Raw genomic sequence first — 24,554 nt, 5'->3', positions numbered from 1 at the left:
AGGTGGTTGTAAGTTCTATACTCGCCCATTTGCACTGACCATAGCCCACCTGACGCCTGACCTTTTCATGATGCCATTTGATCCTCTTTCAAATCCTTGCCTGACACTCTGCCTCCTTAAATTATTTACAGGGTCAACTAAATAGTGTTCTTCAGTTCCCTAAACTGTTTGAAGCATTGCTAGGTGCAGTTATGCAGCTGGTCCTGTCCACTCTAGCAGTAGCTCATCCATAGTTTATCATCAGTCTTAAACATTTCAGGATCCTATTGGCCAAAAAACAATTTGTAAATGACTTCACTGGGAGTTGGCTCAGACTCTTACATGGGTACGATTCCAAATGATAAGAAGAATTACATCCTTGAGGGCAGAACTGGTCTCCAGGAGTTGGATATATTTTTAAGACTGAGAGCACAGTATTGGGAGCGTGCACTACTGTAGATATCAGTGACTAATGGCAGCAGAGTTGGTGTTTTCCCTCACATAATACAGCTGTGCACTCAACATGGGCCCTAGCTGCTGAAAGACACTTAAGATTTCTCCCTCCTTTGTCATAATGATATTGTGGAGTTTAACAGGATTAAGGAAATTATTGTGCAGAATTTCAATCATTTTACTTACAGAATTGTCTTTCTAAATGAAATGAATTCTAGTAGAAGTAGACGCATATATATTTGGGCAATCTCAGGTCCTGCATGTGAGTGAAAGGGACACAAAACCAACTACAGACAAAGTGACCTTTTGAAGCTCCCACACAGCAAAAGCAGCGTGGGCTTATTGATAAGGCACTGGCCTCGGTGTCAGATGTGCTGGGTTTTCATCTCAGTTCTACCTCTGACAAGCTAGGTAATCTGGAGCAAAATCACTTCACTTCTCTGTGATTCAGTTCCACATCCTTTCAAATGGGAATAAAGATACGTACCTTCCTTTATAATTCACCTCGAGATCTACAGATACAAATCACTGAAGGAGAGCTAACAAGCATTGTTTATGTAGGATAAATATTAAAAACACCTGCCAGCCTATTGAACTCTTTACTTTAGGAGGTTCAGATGAATGAGTGAGGTTCATGTGTGGAACCTCATGGAAAATGACAAGCCCTTTTGAAGTAGCATAGACTGCATAGACTGTTGATCCTTCATCAGTTAAGACTGAGCCAGTCACAACACGTCTTCCAATCTTCTCTCGCTCTGGCCATCCTATGCCATGCTTGTCCATATCTTCTTGTTAGGAAATCATCCCACCTCTTTGGAGGCCGACTGCATGGCTGTTTCAGTTCTTGCGGATACCACTCAGGTATAGCTGCAGTCCATCTGTTGTCACTGAGTCGGGCCACATGTCCTGCCCACCTCATTTTGCTGAACCTGCTTTCAACAACAACATCTCACACTCCAGACTGCTGCCTAATTATTTCACTGGGGATATGATTACAGAGCGAAATGCCCAAAAATGTTCATTCCATCACCCTCTGTGTGACAGACATTGATGTTCTTCAGTCTTTGTCAGCGACCACGTTTCGCTGCCATATAGCATCGCTGGAAGCACGGTCGAGTTAAAAAGATTCCCACAAGTTGTTTTGCCTATCTTTCCTTGAAGATGTCCCTGATGTTGTTGAATGTGCACCACTCAGCTTTTTTTCTGCACGACAGTTTGCCTTTCTGATCGTGGCGCATGTTGACTTCCTGGTCCAAATAAACATATTTGTCGACCTCTTGGATCTGCTCTCCTCCAAGAATTATTTGGTTTCTTGGCAGAACATCTGATCTCATATTTCGTTTTTGACTGGTTCATTTTTAATCTGACTTGACTACTTTTTGCATTCAGTTCTTTAAACATTCTCTCAAGCTGGACTGTATTTTCAGCTATCCACACTATATCAGATGTGAACCTGAGATGGCTTAGCTGCTCGCCATTGATATTAATCCCACCTTTCAGGTCTGCTTGTCGAAAGATCAATTCAAGACAGGTTGTGAATAATTTTGGTGAAACTGTATCTCCTTGTTTCACACCTTTCTCAATGGGGATTTGGAGGGGAGTATCGAACAGCGATATATCCGTGTGGCAGCCAGAGTTCGCTTCCTTTAATAATGTGATATATTTTGGACTGATGCTGCAGGGTTCCCTCCTCACTTTGAACTCTAGGGTACAGACATGGGGACCTGCATGAAAGACCCCCTAAGCTTATTTCTACCAGCTTCGCTTAAAAACTCCCCAAAGCACAAATTCTTTCTTGTACCTTGGATTAGATAACACTGCTACCACCAAGTGATTTAAACAAACATTTAGGGAGGGCCACTTGGAGCCTTACCTTCCCCAAATATCCCCAAACCCCTACACCCCCTTTCCTGAGAAGGCTTGCGAATATATCTTGACCAATTGGTACAGATGAACACAGACCCAAACCCTTGGATCTTAAAACAATAAAAAATCAATCAGGTTCTTAAAAGAAGAATTTTAATTAAAGAAAAAAGGTGAAAGGAGGACCTCTGTAAGATTAGAATGGAAGATAATCTCACAGGCAATCAGATTCAAAACACAGAGGGTTTCCCTCTTGGCAAAATTTTAAAGTTAAAAAAGAAAACCAGGAGTACCTTCCCTCTCAGCACAGAGAACGCTCACAAGCCAAAATAAAAGTAAATCTAATGCATTTCCTTGCTAAATACTTACTAACTCTATAGGAGTTAGATTGCTTGAGTCTTTGATCTTGCTCCGGCCAAAAGCCACACAGGACAGACAGAACAAAGCCTCCCCTGCACCACCACCCTAGGATTTGAAAGTATCTTGTCCCTTTATTGGTCCTTTTGGTCAGGTGCCAGCCAGGTAAGAGGATTTTGTGCCTCTGGCCAGGAAGGATTTTATAGTACTGTGTACAGAATGGTGGTTACCCTTCCCTTTAGATTTATGACAGATGCCCTGTTCTGAAAGAGCTTCAAGAATGGCATTAGTCTCCACACTATCAAATGCCTTCTCATAGTCCACAAAAGCAATGCATAAAGGGAACTTGTATTCCCTTGAACACTCTAGTAGTTGGTTTAGAGTGGAGATGTGGTCTATCATGCTGTAATTTCCTGCTCTCTAGGTTGCTGTTCATCCAAGTTTCATGACAGTCGATTTGTTATTATTTTGATGAACAACTTACAGACAGGTGAAAGCAGATTGGACAATAGTTCTCTAGATTTTCCTGATCGCCTTTCTTATGCAGCAAGATGACATTGGACTCTTTCCAACTGGACGTTGTCTTCTGGATTTCTGGGTAACAGCTGAACCTTTGGGCGAGAGCTTTCCAGAGTTCCTGACCTCCCAACTTAAGCACTTCTGCTGTCTACATCCTGGCCTGGAGCCTTCCCCTCTTTCATTTGATGGACTGTGTAGATGTGCAGACTTACCCCTGCAGCACCTCCTGCTGGTGACTTCTGGGAATTAGCTCATTCCAGCTCCAGAGTGCTCTCTGCAGGCCGATAATCCACCTGTCCTCTGGCCCCCATGTCCCTCCCTGGACCCCGGTGCCCCTTTAACTGGGGTGCTGCCCCCTAGCAGTACCCCTCCAATCTGGGTCACCCCTCCCTGGGGAACCCCCACCTACTATCCCCACCTCGCCTCCGTATAAGGCTACTGACAGTCATCATCTAGCCCCCACGCCCTGGGGCAGACTGCAGTATCAGCCTGCTCATCACTGGCAAGGTTGGGTTTGGACCTGTTGCCTTTGCCTACCCCTGGGCTGCCCTCTGCAGCCCCCAATACCTATTGGCCTTGTGCTAGGCCGCAACCTGGGGCTTTCCAGGCTGGATCTCCCCATCTCCTCTGCCTTTCCCCAGCCCTGCTCCTACTCAGGTACCCTGTCTCTAGCTCCCTGCAGCCAGGCCCATCTCCCTCTACAGCTAGAGAGAAACTGACCCTGGGCCTCTGGCTCACAGCCTTTTATAGGGACCAGCTCAGCCTGATTGGGGTGTGGCCCAGCTGCAGCCACTTCCCCAATCAGCCCAGCTTAGCAGCTCCCAGCCACAACCTTCCCCAGGGCTGTTTTAAGCCCTTCAGGGCAGGAGCAGGGTAACCAACCCACTACAAACTTCATGACGACTTCGCTGATGAGAACTGGGAGAATGTGTTCATTGGTTTGTTGAAGTGATGGCATTGGGACATCTATACGGGATGCAAACAGCTGGGTATAGAAATCCCTGCAGATTGCTTACATCTTTGTTTGATGGGTTACTGATTCTCCATCCTTGTTCTTCAAAGCTGATAATGATGACCTATACAACACCAGTTCCCGTTTGCATTTTTTGAGACTTCTTACAATCTTCAGCAGCCTATAGGAGCTGAAGTATATTCCTAAATAGCCTTTTGAAGTGTATTCCTAAATTACCCCAGAATTTACATGCTGAATTTTAGCCCAGAACAAATTTTTTACAACCGGTCATAAAACCCTCAAAATAAGGGGCTTTTAACGAAACACTGACAGAGTTAGCAATAACAGTGATTTTTACTATCATTACTTTGCAATCACAAAAACTCAGCCAGAACATGCATTTGGACATGTCTAGCTTCCCAAAAGAAAAATATTATCAGATCCCAACTCTTCATGATACTTAGTGCCTTCTGGGAGTCACTGGCCATCTCATTAAGGGTGCTTAGCACCTTGCAGACGGTCTCTTGTAATGTGGTTCTGCTCCTGGGAAAGCTTCCATAAAGTGAGTGGATGGCTACAATATTGATCAACAGCAACAAGAGAAGACATCTGACTTCAGAAGACCACAAATCCTCAGATCCAGCTTCCTCCTAGGTGTTCTCCCAACCCTTCCTACACTGATAGTTCTCAGCCAATAGGTATTTCCCAGACTTCTCTGCTGTATTACCCCTAGCTTTTCCCACCTCAGTTATGCTCACATGAGCACACTGAGATCCAATGAACTTTGAGATCCTTGGAAGAAAGGCAACATATAAGTGAAAAATACTGGTTAGTATTAATATTGTTATATGACCTCTCTGGTGATCATACAAGTGTAGATCCTAATATTATGCTTAGTTTACATGACATGTTATGTACAGCACTTATTGATTCATTGTCCATGGGGACTTCCTCCCTATCACGTTTCTTCCTGGATTCCTTCCCTTCCACCAAGCCTGAGCCCTATGGCTAAAGGGCACAGATGATGCATAGCTAGTATAGAGAGAATATTATCAGCTATATGAGGATACGGAATTATTATGTAGCCACCTTTCCCCATGCTTGCCCTCTGGGCACCTTTTCCACTGGGTTCCCACATTCCTTCTCCTCTTCACCATATGCAAAAGATATGTAAACTAGGTCTAGTGTAATTTCTCCATAAATAAGGTCTTGGTAATTTGGGGCAAAATGAGACCTTTTTACATCTACCACAGTAAAGATGGAAGTACTTCACTTACAGTGCATTTAGGTGAGTCATTCATCTGCAAACTGCACTAGAAGACAGTGATTTTAGGGTTATGAATCTTGCTTTCTGACCACAAGCTGAAATTCCATACACAGACGTACTGATTCAGCCGTCACAGTCTAGTCACACGCTCCATACTCTCTCTGGGAAAGGAGACATTACCTCGGCAAGTCGAGAATGCTTGTGAACGTTCTCTCCTTTCTGCACGCTTGGAGCAAGCTGCTGCAAGACGCCCCGGCTGCTTGTGAGGGCTCGTGTCAAGCGAGCAAACTTCCCCCAGCCTTGAGAAAACAGAACAAAGATTACACAAGAGTTACAAGAACCAATATGCAACTGTATTTCAGGAAGACTCTCCTAACTCAAGGGATCGAATTCAGCAGTGATAAATGTGGTAAAATGTAACCACATGACAGGAGGAAGTGAGTCAGTAAACGTGTCAGTGTGGCAAAATGGCCAAAAAGTGTGGCAATTCAATGGCTGTGCAAGAGGACAGTTACATGGATTGGGTATTTCCTGGGGACAAAATTCTACCCTGGAATAATCACCTGTTGGAATAAGTGATCTGATTCAGATCTCACATCAATGCAGGAGATGCTCCTGGCCTATCCAGGTGAGAGACCAGAATCAGGATCAATGAGAGTTATAACAAAAATTGAATCTGGCCCCAGATGTGTAGGGGACAGTGTGGATGTAAGCAAAGAAATAGACCGTACTATATGATCTAACAAAAAAAAGTGCAGATGAAACCAGCACATGATTTTATACCCTCTGCAGATGAGAGGAAGGAAAAAGCAAATACTTTTTTCAAACTTTGCAAAAACATTCAGCTGCTGGGGAGGAGAATTTATATGCTGAATTTTAGCCCAGAACAATTTTTTACAAGTGATTCATGAACCCCTCAAAATAAGGGTCCTTTAACAAAACACCGACAGAGTTAGCAGTAACAATGACTTTTATGATCATTACTTTGCAGTCACAGAAACTCAGCCAGAACATGCATTTGAACTTCTCTAGCTTCCTAAAAGAAAACTATTAGGTCCCAATTCTGCAAGATACCTTCTGAGAGTCACTGGCCATCTCATTAAGGGTGCTTAGCACCTTGCAGACTGTCTCTCTTAATGTGGTTCTGCTCCTGGGAAAGCTTCCATAACCTTCTGACTCCATTAAGGAAAGAAATTATACTATTTTTAAAGAGCAGCCTGGAATGCTAATGTGCAAGTCTCCTATTAAAGGCATTGGGATTTGAGTGGTTAGAGTGCTGCATAGTACTTTGAACATTTCCTGTCAATGCCCTGTTGTGAAAGTGTTTGCTGGAATGTGTGTTTGCTAAATAAAAGGGTGACACAATAAAGAAGCAAATTATATGGATTTGCTGTTCAGCAGAACCTTCCTGGCCTGGGGCTGAAAAGGTGACCTGACATGTTTCTTAAGGAAAGTGGAAAGGAGCAACCCTAAAAAAAAGTGTAGAATCAGACAAAGAAACAATTGTTGAGGCAAAGAATGTCTCTTACAAAGCCAACATTGAAGCCAACCCCTCTCCCCATATTTTTAAAGGAAGCCTGGTTGATAGAGCTGGCTGGAATCAATTGCCTATTTCCTGTAGAATTCCACAGTAATTAGACTTTTCATTTCTATCCACCAGGGCAAATCTGATCTGAGTAAGGAGAACAGTGTTTGCCCCAGAAAGAATCATAGAATAACAGGGTTGGAAGGGACCTCAGGAGATCATCTAGCCCAACCCCCTGCTCAAAGCAGGACCAGTGCCCAGACAGATTTTTGCCCCTGATCCCTAAAAATGGCCCCCTCAAGGACTGAACTCTCAACCCTGGGTTTAGTAAGCCAATCCTCAAACCAGTGAGCTATCTCTTCAGAGAAACAGATCACGTTTCCAAATACAGAGGCAAATCCTCAGCTGAGGTTAATCAGCACAGCTCTATTGACTCCAGTGCAAGTTTATTAATTGGCCCCAAATCTGCTATTTTTCACAATAGTCAGACTGATACATTTTCATGGCAGCTTTTTAATACAGTACATTTCTAAGGGAATATTCTTCCCTTGCTGTCCATGAATAAGTCTCATTAGCATTAATGGGTCCAGTCCTGAAGCCATTACTCGTTTCTTATTCAGGCAAAATTTTGAGTAGGCCAGTAGGTGTTATAAGAACATGCTGGGGGAAATTGCTCCTAAGGACCAGATCCAGAGCTGGTGTCAATGAGCATAGATCTTCTAAAGCTAATAGAGATGGTGTAAGTTGGTGCATCTCCATTAGCTTTATGCTCATTGATACCAGCTGGGAATCTGGCCCTAAGATCTTCCTTTGACATAGCTTGGATATCGCACGACTCCACTGATTTCACCAGAGTTATTCCTGATTCTTCACTTACACCAATGTAAATCAAGATCACTGGATTTACAGCGCTGTGCATCCAGAGAAACTGGGGAAGAATTTGTTCAAGTGCCAGTAAATAGAATCACATGGGTTTACAGTCTCACCTTTATAGTATGTGATATAAATAAAATATGTACACCATATGAGTATTATTAGCAACTAATGCTGTCCATGGTGCTGAAATAAAATGTCCTATGCTGCATGTAAAGATTACACGCAAAATAATATGTTAAATGGTACCTAAACGTTGCAAAGCCAAGCACTCGGACAGGAAATGCCAGAATTAAGGCTGTCCACACAAACATAATGTGACTCCCTTGTTCACATGCATTAAGATACAGTCTTTAATTACATGATCACATACAATTCTCCCACCAGGATCTCTGCCTCATTCAGTGCATAGGATGGATAGATCAATTAATGAGCAACTATTCAATATTTTATTTTATCTTCATTGAACAATGTGTGGCCCTAGGCCTTATTTAATTCACACTATTCATACTCTGCCCTGGGTGTGTGTGTAATTTTCTAGGTTTTTAAAAAAGCAAACCATGGAATCATAATGACACCCACATGGGTTATCAGCAGGATTGGAACCTTTAGATCCACAGCAAGGCTATCTGCCCCTTGAGTTGATGGATTTACCAATAGCAGTAGTAGGTTGTCATCCTTTCTGTGAACCAGGGTAGAGGCAGATGAGACACACACATTGCCAGTGGGTTTTACAGATATTTGCTGAGAGCAGAAGAATGAGGAGATCTGGAAATCTGAGGTCTCATTCCACAGTCAGTATGGGAGTCTATTCTAGTGGTCACCCTTCTGCCCCTGTCTCTCTCAGTCTGTCCCTATTCTAGTACTGTCTTTTCCCCAGTGCCCCCCTGCAGCATCTCATTGCATTTCCCCACCTCCATCTTCTTATCCCAGTTCTAGTCTAATCTTCTGGCGTCCCTGTCCAAGTCCCAGTCTTCTCCCCACCTCAGGCTCCTCATCCCAGTCTATCCACAGGCTCCTTGCCCAGAGTCCCGGTCTCTCCTCTTCCCAGTTCTCAGTCTTAGTTCCATAGATTCATAGATTCCAAGACCAGAAGGGACCACTGTGATCATCTCATCCAACCTTCTCTATCCCACAGGCCACAGAGTTTACCCAAAATAATTCGGACAGCATAGCTTTTATAAAAACATCCAATCTTGATTTTAAAAATATCAGTGATGGAGAATCCATCTTGATGCTTGGTAAATTGCCCCTCACTGTTAAAAATGTACAGCTTTTTCCAGTCTGAATTTGTCTAGCTTTAGCTTCCAGCCTTAGATTGGGGAATACTTTTCTCTGCTAGACTGAAGAGGCCATTATTAAATATTTGTTCTTCAGGTAGGTACTCATAAATTAATATAGTTACCCCTTAACCTTCTCCTTGTAAAGCTAAATAAGTTGCTTTCTTTGAGTCTGTCACTACAAGACAGTTTTCTAATCCTTTAATCATTCTTGGGGCTCTTCTCTAAACCTCCTCCTGCTAACTCCCATCCCAGTTTTCCCATCCCAGGTTCCTTGTCTCAATCTACACCCCCTGCACCTGCCAGTCTGGTTCTTGTCCCTTCTGCATTTGAGACAGGTCACTTCCTCCTCCATACTGCATGGTCACCAGCAAGGGGGCACTGAGATCACAGAGAGACTCTCTCTGTTCTTAATTCTGGTTTCCATGACCAGGATGGCCTCCAGCACCAGACAGCACCAATTTCAGGGAAATCCTGCTCAGCCCTGGGCAGGAGCATGCTCAGTACAGATTAAATTCTTTCAGGATTCTGTTGACAAACTTTAGCAAGTCTCTACTGAGCATATGGAAACAAAGTTTTTCAAAGGCTTATAACTTAGCCAAATCTCAGCTGGTTTCACAGAGATGGCAAAAGGCATATCCCTAGCCCAGGACAATTTCAAGTCTTTCCTCCAAAGAATGAAAGCATTAGAATGTCTCAAAGAAACAATTATAGGAATTTTTTTTTACCATGGACAAGCTAAGATATTTGAACCTAATCTCATTCTCTGATATGGCTCAACCATTGATGATGAAACTTTAAAAATAAATTCAGCCTGTGGCAGACACCTGGTGAGGAAAATTTCAATCCAAACAGTTAACACTGGGCAAAGTTATAAGCAACTGAAAACAGGATCATATAAAGAGAAGTGTCATGCAAACAACAATATAAGCAGAGCTGGGTGTACTGCTTATAATGAGACTGCAGGCCCAATTCTCCTCTGGCTTATTCCAGATTTACAACATTGTAACTATTGATTTCAATGGAATTGCCTTGGATTTACAGTTGGAAGAAGAATCAGGCCCTGTGCCAGAAGAGTGCATAATAAGTATGTGAGTATGCCTTAAGCGGAGCTGAGCTTTGTGAAATTTTTTACCATAGAACAATGGGTAAGTAAATGTAATTAAAATTTTACAGAAATTTAAGCAGTGCCATGTAGATACAAAGCCTATCTATGGCCAAAACGTTTATTATGCTTTTCAAGTAACATTAGGTATTATGAAGCAGAGATTCTCTCATTTTTTCTGTTCATTTCTGTTCCTTATTTAGAAGCGCTGGGAATATTCTGCAGTAATAGTCTAAACCCTACTGCTTACTGTAGCAATACTGCTGTGTTTTGGGCAATTAGTGTAAAACACCATCCTTTTATTTTTAAATGGAAGGAAAAGAAAATTGTGTAAACTCCAGTGTACACAATGGTTCTATATGTGGCATCACAGAGACAACATTGGCATCAACAGCACCTACAGTAGAATGCTCATTTGTCTCACAGTGGCTTAAGAGAAAGGAATCCCTCTTGATCTCATTACAACACAATACTACAGAAGCCTGAAGGAAGACACAAACTGCCTGTAGGTACGCAGACATTTAGGGCAAGGACTGATTACTCTTATTAGTCAATAAATACAGACCAAGAAGTGATGGACTGACTTACTTTCTCTGCTCTAACTTATCAGAAAAAACACCAAAACTAAGAGCCATTAGGCAGTGGAACAAAATGCAAAGGAAGACTAGAATCACAGCATTGGTGCTCCTGAAGTCAAGATCTGACCCATGTTTCAAAAAAAGGTATAATGGCATCAGTCCTGCCATGATAAGGGGGAACAGACTACACCACCTAGATTAAACAGTTGTTTTCTTCCTCCCAAGGTGATAGGCATTTTCCTGTACCTGAAACCACCTACTTTTTTCCTCTGAAAAAAAAACAAATTTAAAATTGTATTGTGAAACTCAAAGACACTCATTATGAAATTTACCTTATAAGCATATTTATTTTTCAAACAATCAGAAAGTACATGTAATATTGTCCAAGAAGCCAGCTTGCATGTCTGGAATAGAACAATAACAGTATCCAATCTAATAACAGTCCTGCCTCCCACTCTCCTGTTTTTGATCTTCTGTTGACACGTTAAGCACCTGTCTTGTGATGAAGTTTTGACCAAACCAATCTGAACATACTAAAACTCACTCCACTAGCACTGAGCTAGTTCAATAAGAGTGGAGGTCTTAAAAAGACAAAATTCTGAATTCAACTGTCCTGCTGTCCATGACTTCACTGTCACAATTTTTCATCATTTTGATGCAACTACTGTGATACAACCTCCTTTGCAACCATAGAGGTGGGCAGAAAGCTAGACCTTCAATCTCGAATGCTAGAAGAAAAGGAAAGAACTCAGAATCACAAAACCATCAGCCGTGTTTCAACATCCTCTTCTTCCTGTTCTGGGCTCCACTATGGCCTTTGTATTAGGCATCAGTTATGTTGGTTAAGAAAATGAAACAACCCACCACTTTGCTGAATTGATTTTGTATTTTGTTCTTGTGAAGTTCTAGTTCTTTTGTTGTTAACTGACTCAAGCCAGATTTATACTGAGACCACAAGAGTAGCGTCTTCCACTTGTGACCTGTCAAGTCCCCCATAAATCTGCTTCAGTTGCTTTTGTAAGTGAAGGCCACTAGCCATTTGGAGGCTTGAGAGAAGCAATTCCCAAGGGTATGTCTAACTTCATGGGAGCAAACCCCCCAGCCCAGTAAACAGATTCATGTTAGTGGGGCTTGCACTAGCATGCTAAAATTAGTTGCACAAACATTGTGGCACCAGTGTAGGCTCAGGCTAGCTACCCGAGCACAAGCCCACCCTGCCCCCTGGGTCTAAACTTGGGTGTCTAGACTGAGCCACTGCTAATGTGGCAACATCCAGGCATATTAGTCCAAGCCCTGCAGCACAAGTCTCTCTGACCAGGCTGGGAGGCTCTCTCCCAGCTGTGGCACAGAAATTGTGTAAACAGACTGCTGATTTCACCTGCTAGAGAGGCACAAACACTCTGTGGAAGCCAGACCAGGAGCTCCATAGACAAGCCTGGCAACTGACTGCAGGCACCAGAAAGCCTGTTCATGGCTGGAGCTTCCCCAGCATACGAGTTGCGCCTGGACAGATCTCATGTTTGAGAGCAGGAATTACCTGGCCAAAGCCCAATTGCCATGCCTGGGTGACCAACTGCAGGCCCCCAAAAACATCTCTAAGTCTGCACATGTGACCTGAGCCTGGGCAGGGGCGGTTTTGTAAAAGACACCTGGAAACAGGGAGTTGGGTTACAACAGCAACAGGGAATTCAGCCCAGAAGTTTCACCATGCAACAGAAGGGGAGACTCCATTTTGTCTCACCTGGTCAGAGGGCTTGGGACTGACCTCAGCTCCACAAAGGAGACACTGAGCCCCAAGACTCTGCTTTGCTTGTGAGGACTGACTGCCAGCTGTGCCTGGTAAGCTGCCTCTGCACGGAGACCTTGTAGAGAAGCAGACTCACCCCTGAGGCACCTCCTGCTGGTCTCTCAGGGAATTAGCTCACTGTCAACCAGGAGTGCCCTCTGCAGGCCTCTCAGTGATCTGCCTGTCCTCTGGTCCCATGTCCCTCCCAGGACCCCAGTGCCCTGTTGTCTGGCATGCTGCCCACTGGCAGTAACCCCGTAGTCTTAGTGTCTCCCCTCCCCAGGAAATCCCCACCCACTATCCCCACCTCACCTCAGTATTTGGCTACTGCCAGTCATTGTCTGGCCCCCAGGCCCTGGTGCAGACTACAGTATCGGCCTACTCATCACTGGCAAGGTTGGGTTTGGACCTGCTGCCTTTGCCTACCCCTGGGCTGCTCTTGGCATCCCCCAGTACCTGTTGGCCTTATGCTAGGCCACAGCCTGGGGCTTTCCAGGCTGGAGCTCCCCAGCTCCTCTGCCACTCCCCAGCCCTGCTACACTCAGGTACCCTGTCTCTAGCTCCCTGCAGCCAGGCCCTTCTCCCTCTACAAGCAGAGGGAGACTGCTGAGCTCCTGGCTCACAGCCTTTTTATACAGGCCAGCTGAGCTTGACTGGGGTGTGGCCCAGCTGCAGCCACTTCCCAATCAGCTCAATTTAGCAGCTCCCAGCCACAGCCTTCCCCCAGGACTGTTTCCAGCTCTTCAGGGCAGGAGCAGGGTAACAACCCTGCTACAGGCCCCTTCCCTTGGAAGGAAAGAACTATCAGCATACCAGAAAGGTGTGCCAGACCTTTTCACTGAGCTCCAACAACAAGCTGCAGCCTGTGGGAGACTTTTGAAGCATTTTGATATTCTTACTTAGTTTGTGGACATTGCACGTTCACTGCTGGGGGATTGGCTGGTTACTCAATTATTTGAGATTCTGGATTCCCTGGCCTGTTCCCTTTCCATTCTGTTAACATACTGCTATACATTCTGTGAGTTATAGGTCTTCTGGTCCTGGATTTCTTGTAATTATACATTGTAATCTCCCAGAGATCATAGCCATTGTCTGTTAATTTATGATTGGGCCATTAGGTGAAGGCACTGAGTGCAAAAGAACCCAGGCCCCATTGATGCTAAGGTGGGTCACTGACATTTCACGGACCACATGCTGGGTAATACTAGGAGAAGACTCCATGTTTCTAAAACTAACTGAGATCTTAATTAAGAGAACTATTTACAGAGATGCTGCAACTGCAGCTAACATTCCAGCCATGTGCACACAGACTGTCTTCCTGGTGTTACCGCCACTTTCCCTTCTGAAGCCTGTGCTCTTTCCTCCAAATTTCATGCAGATTGCTACAAGCAAGGTCCTCAAGAGGGAGGAATAAGGGTCTATATCACTTTTGGAAACCAGAGGTCCCCCAGGAGGGAGCTCCATAAGCTGTTGTATAAAATGCAATGTTATGTTTTTAACAGAGTCCTCCTTGTGCTCAGTGCAAATTTAAATACACTGTAGTATTTAGGTGCAATGATACAAACACAGTCTTCTTGAGAATTCCCAAGTGTCCTTGAGAAGGTGCGCATCTATCCTTATGGAGCCAGTGTGATCTAGTAGACAGCACTAGATTGGGTGTCAGGAGATGTGAATTTTATTACTAGCTTTGCTACTGACCTATTATGCGACCTTGGATAAGTAATTTCACCTCTTTGTGCTTCTGTTTCCCCTCCCACCATTTGTTACTCCTGTGAATCTAGACTGTAAGCTCTTTGGGGCAGGGATCGCCTCTTTTTCATTGTGTACAATGTTCAGCACAATGGGGCCCCAGGTCTCAGAAAGGGCCTATGGGCACTACTGTAATACAAACAATTTTTTTAGTCTTGCTATTTCAATCAGGCAGCCATGATACAAATAGTGGTTGCAGAATACTTTTTGAACTTCCACAGTGTGCTTCAGATCTGTGTTAGGTCTGACTTCTTTCTCAAAAAAGTTTAAATAGTGTGTTCCACACCCATATCTCAGAAATGGAGGAAGAGTGCACCCAGGAAGTCTTCTCATCTTTTTCCATTTTAATTTTTGTTCTCTGAGCAAATGGCAAAGACGCTTTATTCTGCAATCTTGCATTTTTTTTTCAGCAGCTAGAACAAGATATTCTGTGGCTTTGTTTTCAGATACGGAATCAATAGCAATAAGTAGGAATGCATTTTTCCTGAAAGGACACTTATAACGATTGTTGTGTAGGTTCTCAAGTTCAACCAATCGTCCTGAATTAGTGCCAAAGTTAAGCTTTTCCTTTTTTCCCCCCTCCTGTTCCTTCATTTGCAGCATCGGGTAGTGGACCAGTGAGTTTCAGTTGGTCTGGAGAAGCTGATATAGGACAAAGAACACTTCAGTCATTTCTTTAGATTGTTTGATTTGTGCTACATTGAAGGTGAAGATCTTGGCATAAAACAAGGTTTCATGCTCTCTTATTAATCTCAAGTTTTTCCTTTCACTTGTCTTTACACCATCACTACCAAGGAGTTTTGCCGCTTTTTGGTGTTGAAGAGAAGACGGATTGCTCCTGAAAGAAGTTAATATGAAAGAGCTGCTAGAATGCCTGGAGCAGGGACTTACATTATTACTGCAGCTAGGTTTCAGTGAGAACAACAGCATGAAAAAAAATCTATTTGCAGGATCATCAAACTCAGTGTTTTCCTCTTCCACTTTAAGAGATGAAGTTTCATTCAATGGCACATTTCATTTTCCAAAAAAATTGGAAGACGCCAATTTTCTGCACTTTGAGAGGAACCTGGACCCTTTGTAACTTGGTTTGAAAACATGACAATGTCTACATTCTATTATTTTTTATTTAAAGAAGAATTATCAGTTTTCATTATTTCAGCTCATTCAGTTGTTTCCTACTACTTCCTTCAGCTTACTCAAGATGAATCACATCCTTTCGTACACTGAATACTATAGTAATTATTAAACACTAGCCAAGTTAGAGCATTGATCCGCAACTTTCAGTTCCTAGAGTTAGAATTAAAAGACACTGGCTCATGAATTTAACATTGTGAAGACTGAAAAAGTAGGATGGGGTAGCTGGATTTGTATTATCAGATTAGCACACTACCATCTGCATTTAGAATTGTCTATATTCTAGCAAACCAAGCTCCTGAACAGTTCTCACTTCCATCCATTCCCTTCTCTTCAATATCCAGTTACAGCTAACTTCACCCACCAAATCACCTCTCCCCAGTTATCAGTGACTCTGTTCATTCCCATTCCTTTCTAGAGAGTTCTAGAACATTCTTATTTGTCCTAATTGACCTAAGAAGCATAAACAAAAGTCTTTATGTTCTCATCACTTCTCTGTTTGGTTTTTTAAGTTAAAGGTTTCATTCAGACGTTGAAACTGAAGCCTAATGTTTTTACTAACAATTTATATTTGAAGGTTTTTTGTTAATGTAAATACTTATTTAAAAAAAAATCTCCCCTCCCTCCCCACACAAAAACCTCACAGACCAGAAAACACCACTGGGTAGAAGTTTTTCTGAATTAAAATAAACCAAGCAAACAAAGTTGGGTTTTTCACAGCCCTGATTCTGATCAAAAGGATTACCATAAACACAAAATGAAATAAAACCTCTTCTATATAACAATTACTGCTGGAAACACAGCAGTTTAGGAGATGACAGGCCAGCAATCTTTCACCCACATTATTTTGTGTTATAAAAATTATGAAAACAAAAAACACTGGATCTAAGCAACAGATCTTGAGCTGGTATAAGTCAGCAGAGCTCTCTCCAGTCCACATTTTCAAATGGACCTCAACACAGCCTCTAGTTTTGCGCACATTCCTTTGCATGCACAAATACTTGTTCCTCTCAACCTGCTGAATGTCTGACTACTCAATTTGTACATACAAATCCTGTTTGCATGCACAAATTACCATGGTCCTAAAACCATGCATTCAAATTTAGAGATCATTTTGAATATCTGGCCCTTGGAGTGCTCCAAACCTCATGTAATCATAAACCAAAAGGGCAAAAGAATAGATTAGTTTCAGACATACTGGACATTCTAGAGGGCCTGCTATGAGGTCCACATAAAATATATCATGGCTGAATTTACCACTTGATAACTCAATCAACTTGAATGGAATTGCACCAGACTAAATTTTCCCAAAAAATTTTAAGAGGAACATGTGTGAGGAGGAAGAAAAAAGGTTTTTTTTATTTATATCTTCAAACGCCACTGACATATAGTATTTTTCAAGTAGCTATATTTAGTGCATGTTATTTTTAAAGCAGCTATGTTTAAAAGCAAATTTAGTTAAATTTCCATAGCAGTCATAAATTATGCAGTATTAAAAGTGAACAGTTCTTTGAACCAAAAAACAAAAGAGCCTATAATTAGAAGCGTACCTAGTATAAGACATACATTTTTCAAATTTCAGCCTTTTTAATGTCTGATTATTAGAGGGTTTTTTTAAATGAATAGGTGATCTCGGTACCATTTTCATCTCTGCCTTCCTCTACTCATCTTCAGATAAAAGATGCCTGTTCGCTTTTGTATACGTCAATCTCCAGTCCTTAGTGCTACACACACACACACACACACCTCTCAGCAAGTCACAAGGACTCTGACAGCTCAAAAAAACATGCTTGAAATTAAACATTTGATAGTGGGCTAGTAAGATATTCATAGCTAAGTGTGCTCGAGCCAAGCCATACACTGCTCTTTAAATGGGCAGAGATAAATAGACAGCTACTCTTTGCATAAGATAACGTTGCTTTTATAAGCAGCGCTACAAGGCCTGATTTCAAATGATCGTGCACCTAGGGCTATATCCACTGCATACGAAACTATACAGAACTGCTCATGCAAATGAGGTCTTTGCACGTGTAAAGGGACTATTAGCTGTTTAACTGGAGATTTGCACATGAAATAACTGATTTGTCTGCACACTCACACTAAACTAGAGACTTTTCATGGGAAATTATTTTTCAGAATTTCCCACTAAGTTTTCATTTTTTCCAGCAAAAAGATCCAAAGTCATTTTCAATAAAAACATTCACTTTTGGGTTTCCTGTTTTTTGTAGAAAATTAGGAAAATTTCTACTCAAATGAAAATGTTCTGCAAAAGTACTCTTTTTGGTCAAAAAGCCATTTTTCATTTAGAATATGTTATGATCAGCTCTACAGTAAATGCCAATGCAAGTTTGTATGTGGCCCAAAGAATGTGTCCTCTTCAAAACTCAGACCCCTAATGTTTATTCCCTGAAGGTTCCTCTGAAATCATAACCAGTTTTTCTATCTCTTACATCTTCTAAAAATATTCTCATTCCTCTCCACAACCCTGTGAGCTACCTACCTGGCATGCAACTTTTTTATGCAAGATATGAAGGCTCAATAAGCTCTACTAATAAATATGGGGATATAAGTCTCTAAGTGTCTGACAACACATATTTTTGTAAGGCCTTGGGCTTCTAATTCATCAAATCATTGCAAGTATACTGTGTGTAGGGACGGTGCGGAGCTAGCCTGTAGGAAGAAGCAGTAGCAGGGAGTAAAAAGAGTTGGAGATATATTGGGGTTTATGACAGTACCTGCAACTTTATTACCATGGTATCACATCTTCTGACTTGCATGTGTAGCATAGGTTTTTCACCCACACCAATGCTTAACTGGTAGAACTTCATTGACTTCAGTAGACTTGGGACTAATATTGGAAGACTTACAAACAGCAACATGTAGCTTCTGTTACGTGAAGAGACAGCAAGGTCTAGAGAATGAGCGTAGGGTTGAGAGTCAACAGCTCTCAAGTTTTAATCCCAGCTGTGCCACTGACTCATTCTGTGGCCTTGGACAAGTCACTTCATCCAAGTCGGAGGAGGATTTTTGGAGAAGTTGTGGGAGTTTAGCCCCTCTGAAAATCATGCCTTTACTTCCATGCCTGGTTTTAGGCACCTACAGTTCAAAAATCTGGCACTTAGCTCTCTGTCTCGGTTTGCCCACTTGTAAAATGCACATAACACCCACCTAACTTGGATGCTGTGTGGATAATTAGTTTAATCTATGCACATTGCTTTGGATGTGAAACTACTAAGCATCATCACCACCACTGTAGGCATAGTATAATCCAGGGATCCAACAGGTGCGACTTCTTCAAATGTTTGATTAGAGTTTTCTTTCTCCTACTTACTCTCTTGCAAAATCAAATGCATCCTTATCTTCAGAAAGAAAAAAAATCTCTGCTCCCAAGTCCATAGTTTACTAGCACATTAGAGTCTTCAGCAGAATGTTGGTTTCAGCAGAAGTGCAGGGGAGAACTACAGGCTATCACTCCTGAAAGAAACTCACTTCGTTGTCTGGTTAAATGCACTTCATTCCCAGTGAATAAGCCACAGCTAGCTTTACTACCTAATACTGATTTATCTCTGCAGTCCTTGTCAGAGTGAAGTGACGACCACGAGGTACCTGGCAGAAAGCTATTTTCCATGGGACAGATCTTTCTGACTACAAAACCCACTTTCTAGTTTGATTAGAGGAACAAAAAAACCCAAACACATAGCAATAAAAAGTAAACCATTCCATGCAGCTTGGCAGAGAATCTAAGGTTGTTCTTCATTAGGAATGGTGACAGGTGTTTTCACTCTAAGAAACACTATATTTTTAAAATAAAATGTAAATAAACTCAACTTCCTGTTTAGTTTTACACTACTGATATTATTGAACACTAAAAAGAAATGCAATCAACAAGAGAACTTGCATTATGTACATCTCGCCTCTGAGGATTCATCTCCCTTTACAAACTATTCTCCTGCAAGCTTCATATACAGCTCTGCACGGACACAGGAATCTACCCATAAATGTGCAGGATCAGGGTCTTGCTGAAGGGCCACAGCTTCTGGGGTGAAACTCAGCAATGGATTAACAGCATGCAGCAACTCTACCCAGGGCAGGTGCAAGGATGTTTTGAGCCCTAAATGAAACTTCCACCTTGCGCCCCCCACCCCGAGCCCTGTGGCAGCTCTCTGCCCCCTCTCCATCCTAAGGTGCCCCCCCCCGCAGCAGCTCTTCCCCCCGCCCTGCCCTGAGGCACCCCACCCCGCAGCAGTTCCCCCCAGCTCGGGGAGCCGTGCTGCCACTCCCTGCCCCAACTCACCTCTGCGCCGCCTCCTCCCCGACCACGCTGTCGTTGCTCTATTTCTGCCTCCCAGGCTTGCGGCACCAATCAGCTGTTTGGTGCCGCAAACCTGGGAGGGAGAGAAGCAGAGCAGGGCAGCGTGCTCACGGGAGGAGGCAGAGCAGAGGTGAGCTGGGGCAGGGAGCGGTTCCCCTGCATGCTGTGCCCCCCTTACTTGCTGCAGGTGGCCCTCCCCATGCCTCCCTGCACCAGATCCCTCCGCCTAAATGCTGACGACCGGAACAGCCGAAGATCCGGCCGCCGTGGTTGCTGCCAAAGGACCCAAAATGCCACCCCCCAAATGCTAGCACCCTAGGCGACCACCTAGGTCACCTAATAGGTTGCACCGGCCCTGACTCTACCTAACAGTTTAGGACAGTTTAGGCCTGATCCAGCTCCCACTGAGGTCATTGGGAGTCTTTTCATTGAGTTTCATGGAAACCGGATCAGGCCCTCATTTAGGTAGGTGGAATGAAATTACCCAAGTCTGGGCTAGATTCCAGCAACAGAGTTAATGCCTCTGCTCTTGCACAGAGTGCCAATGGATCTGAGAGAAGCTGAACAGCCCCATTCCCACCAAGAACAAAGGATTTGTGTTGACTCAGTGCCTCAGAGAAGGGACTCAGCACCCTTCACTAGCTATAATAACTATCAGCGGTCAGGACCTCAGTTTTACACTTCATCCAAAAGCTGGCACTTGTAACAGCTCTGTGCCCACATAATACCATGCTGAGGCATTGGTCAGAACTGTGCCCACATAATACCATGCTGAGGCATTGGTCAGAACAGAATTAAAAGGAAAAGCTCCCCGTAGTGGATCCCCCGCCCCAATTTCCAACAGTACTTGGACTTTTCCTTAGTGGCCACCCATCCAAGCACTGACCAGAGTCAATCCTGTTTAGCTTGCTCTAAAGCTCAGAGTCATGCTACATGGGGCTGTGGCTAACAGTGCATGTGTATCACTTCTTTTAAACTCCAATTCTTAGTGTGGGTATTAGAGGCCTTCAGTTATTTCACTATCAACATGCACCAAGAGAAGCAGCACAATGCACAACTGTATGACAAGACAGACAAACCTTTACACGAATCATCCTCAATGGGCTGTTTGAAAGCTGTTATGTCGCTGAAAGTGCAAAGAAATAAAACCACTTTATCCTGTTCATTTCGAATCGGAGCAATTTTCACAAAGAACCAGACAGGTGTCCCTGCAAAAAAAAAAAAAAAAAAAGTTGGTCAATAGTAGACAGAACATTGAATGTTTTTTAATATCAGACTTTAGGAGAAGTCAGTTGTGACTATTACTTTTTCACAAACACCCCAAATGAAAAATGACAGAGCAGCTGCCAGGGAGGCTGTAGTCTCAACTCTACCTCTGATTTGTTGTGTTCGTCTTGGACAAGCCACATACCTCACTCTGTGCCTGGGGTTTCCTATATGCAAAATGGTTAAAATAATTTTTACCCACATTTATAAAGTGCTTTGAGATCTACAGATGAAAACATCCCTAGTGCAAAGGCCCAATCCTTGAGGCCAGTTGAGCTGTTCTTGGAGCAGAGGGCCTGAGTAAGGGGGAAAGGGTAGTTATATGCCACCCTGACATCACAGACCCCATCCTGGGGGTGGCTGGAGGTCAGTTTGGCTCTAAGTTATGCCTTCCTGCAAAAGTCCCACAGGGCCATTCTGGCAGCCAGGGAGGACCAAAGCACAGCCTTGGTCAAGCCATGCCCCCAATGCCAGAAGCTGTGAGGAGGATGGCACAGATGCTACATCTGTGTTACTGGAAGGTTCCTCTGGGCAAAGAAAAAGTTCCACTGACCATTCAGGCCATCTCAATGTCTGCTCATTCTGATGATGCTCTCACTTACCTCACTATAAAGCAGGAATAACTCCAGTGAAGTCAATGGAGTTACATCAGTGTGCATGTGATCAGGATCAGGCGGACAGATTGTGATTAAGACTGACACTTCAATAGAGCTGTGCTTTTGTAATTACCTAAATGGATTAAGTGCTAATGACAGCTCTGAAGATTGGAGTCCTCTGCTTATCACAGTAAAAATATCACACAGACAGCAGCCATATCAGCTTCTCTGCCAGAGTTCCTCAACTATGACAGACAGACCATCTCCAGCAGGGAGAAGGGTAATTCAGTCTCCAGGTCCATTTAATCCCTAATGTTTCTGCTGAGGCTGCCAAAATGGTGTAAATTATACTGATGGGGTCCCTGTCCACCAACACCAGTACTGATCTCAACAGACTCGTTTCACACAAACCATAGCTGTCAGATATTGGAGACTTTTAGGTATTAGCATGCTGAAGGGCTCAAACAGAGCCAATATGTGCCCATACACCATACGAGCTCCTCCATGAAGCTAGTCTTTCCCCCCAGAATCTCAGGTTTCTTCTAAAAATAAAAAGTCAGTCTCTAACTATTATGGTTGTGACAGAAACCTCAAGAGGGCAAACCAAGTGTAGCCCATGCAAAAGTGTCCAACTGACGCTGCAGAGAGTCTGGAACATTAGCTCTAAGAGGTGTGAGCTGTCCCATTCATCTCAGTGAGGTGTTACCCAAAATACCTAAAGACAGTGATTTAGAAGTCAACACTTACTTCATTCTGCATGTAAAGAAGCAAAGGGAGGATTCACAGATCTACATAATTCACTGAGAGAGAGAGGTCCCATGTTGGTGCCACTTGCTGGTGTCACAGAGAGTGACACTTGGGAGATACCACTAGTTATTTCATCAGCCCAAGGGCACCTAGTACAGCCCATAGGTATATTTAAGCCCACAGAGGGTAGCCAAGTTTTAGAAGCCCCGTGGAGCTCAAAAAGCTGCACAATTATATCTTGACCATCTGCACAACCTACAGCAAGTAGCATCTCATTTTTATGCCTCACATGGGTGGAATTCATTTTGTGGGTGGAGCCTTGAAGAGAACCACCTCTTCCCCACCATATGACTCCTACCTAGGTTCATTTGGTTCCAGCAACCTGAAGATGGGAGAGGCATATCACATTACCTATCAGCTGAACTACCCAGGGTTTTTGTTTTTTCCAGAGTACAAACTATATTTGTGAATTATGATAGTTCATAATTCACTCAGATGTTAGTAATTACTGTGGCTATTCATGGCTCCCAGAGGAGCACAAGGACCTCGGGAAGTTCACAAATTGTTCATTGAAATAAGCAACTGGCAATTTTCCCACTGTGCTAATGTGTATGAAGCATGTTTCTCTTGATGCATCACCCAGCCGTCCCCCAGCATCTGCATGTAGCAGTCTTCCTGGGCCACTGAAAATAAGGAAAGCTCAGAGGTCTATAGACAGTTTCCAAAAATGAAACTCGAATCTTTAACACATCCCACTGTGTCTGTGCCTGGCTGCTTCAGACACCGAATGAACTTCCAGACCATATTTGCTGCAAACCCTGTGAACTGAATGATGGAGTCTCTGATTCAAAAAGCAGGGTAAGCCAACAGATGGACTTCGAGCCACAGAAGGCCATTTGGGGAGCAAAGCTGGAGCACAGAAATTTTAAGGGCTCTATATTAAGAAAGGTGCTAACATGCCTGAGCAAGCCTTAAACAAATAAATAAAACCTAAAGCAGTTACAAAATAGTGACAACAGACTAACTGCCCTAATAAAAATCATTAGCAAGTTATTAATTAACCTCAAGAGTCTCATATACAGAGAAGCCAGTATCTTCATTGTAACATTTTTTTCTATTTGCACTCACCTTTCTATATTTGGATCCTTTCTTAGCCACAGCCCTAACTCCCACCCAGTTTACCATGCATGTGTATTCCTTCATCCCTTCCCATCTAGCCTTCCTCCTACCTTCATGCATGCATTGTCCCCAGTCTGACCAAATGCACATCCAGTTCTGCACTGCTCACTTTCACTTGTTCCATAACACCCCATATGCATACTCACTCACTTGTGTTCTAGCTTCTCCTACTCCTCTGCACACTTAGGGCATGTCTACAGTACAGCTGGGAGTAAGCCAATCTCCTCCAATAGCCAGCAGTCACTAGCTTTTCGCACTAGTGTTTTTTTTCAGCCAAAAGCACCCCAAATTGCCTTGTTGCACTGCAAGCTATTTCCATGGTGCTAGGCTTAATTTTAAACCTTCATAGTATTTAGGCAGTGTCATATACTGAGTTTCACCTCCACCTGTCATTTCCAAAACACCTTGGCATTTAGATATTATATAAAAGCTAGAGAAAACAGTGGGTTCTCCCCAGAAAAGACAGGCAATTTACCTTCCTGCTCTGGTTTAAACGTTGGCTTCTTCTCTGGTACATGCTGCTTTTTTCTGGTGCTTTGGTTCTACAGAGGAACAAAGTTATTGAAAAGGTGATTTTTACAGTATAAGCTGAATGAGGCAAGGGAATTTTCCTGCTTAGGGAGGCTGTACCAGCCCATGGGTTTCTATCAAGAAGGTTCTCACTATGACTCCTTCCATTTCATGTATCAGAGGAGTAGCTGTGTTAGTCTGGATCTGTAAAAGCAGCAAAGAATCCTGTGGCACTTTATAGACTAACAGATGTTTTGGAGCATGAGCTTTCGTGGGTGAATACCCACTTCGTTAGATGCATGTAGTGGAAATTTCCTGGGACAGGTATATATATGCAAGCAAGCTAGAGATAATGAGGTTAGTTTAATCAGGGAGGATAAGGCCCTGTTCTAGCAGTTGAGGTGTGAAAAGCAAGGGAGGAGAAACTGGTTTTGTAGTTGGCAAGCCATTCACAGCCTTTGTTTAATCCTGAGCTGATGGTGTCAAATTTGCAGATGAACTGAAGCTCAGCACTTTCTCTTTGA

The 24,554-nt window shown here is 43.2% G+C and overlaps 1 protein-coding gene across 2 annotated transcripts in view; it reads right to left on the bottom strand.

The window, feature by feature from the left end:
- Positions 1-24,554, bottom strand: part of KCNH1 (potassium voltage-gated channel subfamily H member 1) — a 336,977-nt gene that overhangs the window by 279,765 nt on the left and 32,658 nt on the right. For both annotated transcript variants that reach the window (XM_032762968.1, XM_032762969.1), the window contains exons 4-5: positions 20,812-20,940; positions 5,571-5,689 (exon numbers count right to left, since the gene is read on the bottom strand). In XM_032762968.1, the coding sequence (XP_032618859.1) occupies positions 5,571-5,689; positions 20,812-20,940 (248 nt within the window). The remainder of the gene's footprint in view (positions 1-5,570; positions 5,690-20,811; positions 20,941-24,554) is intronic.

Source organism: Chelonoidis abingdonii, chromosome 3, assembly GCF_003597395.2.
Source record: "Chelonoidis abingdonii isolate Lonesome George chromosome 3, CheloAbing_2.0, whole genome shotgun sequence".
Classification (NCBI taxonomy): Eukaryota; Metazoa; Chordata; order Testudines; family Testudinidae; genus Chelonoidis; species Chelonoidis abingdonii.
Note: the sequence above shows the minus strand (reverse complement) of the source record. Positions and strands in the feature narration are given on the sequence as shown.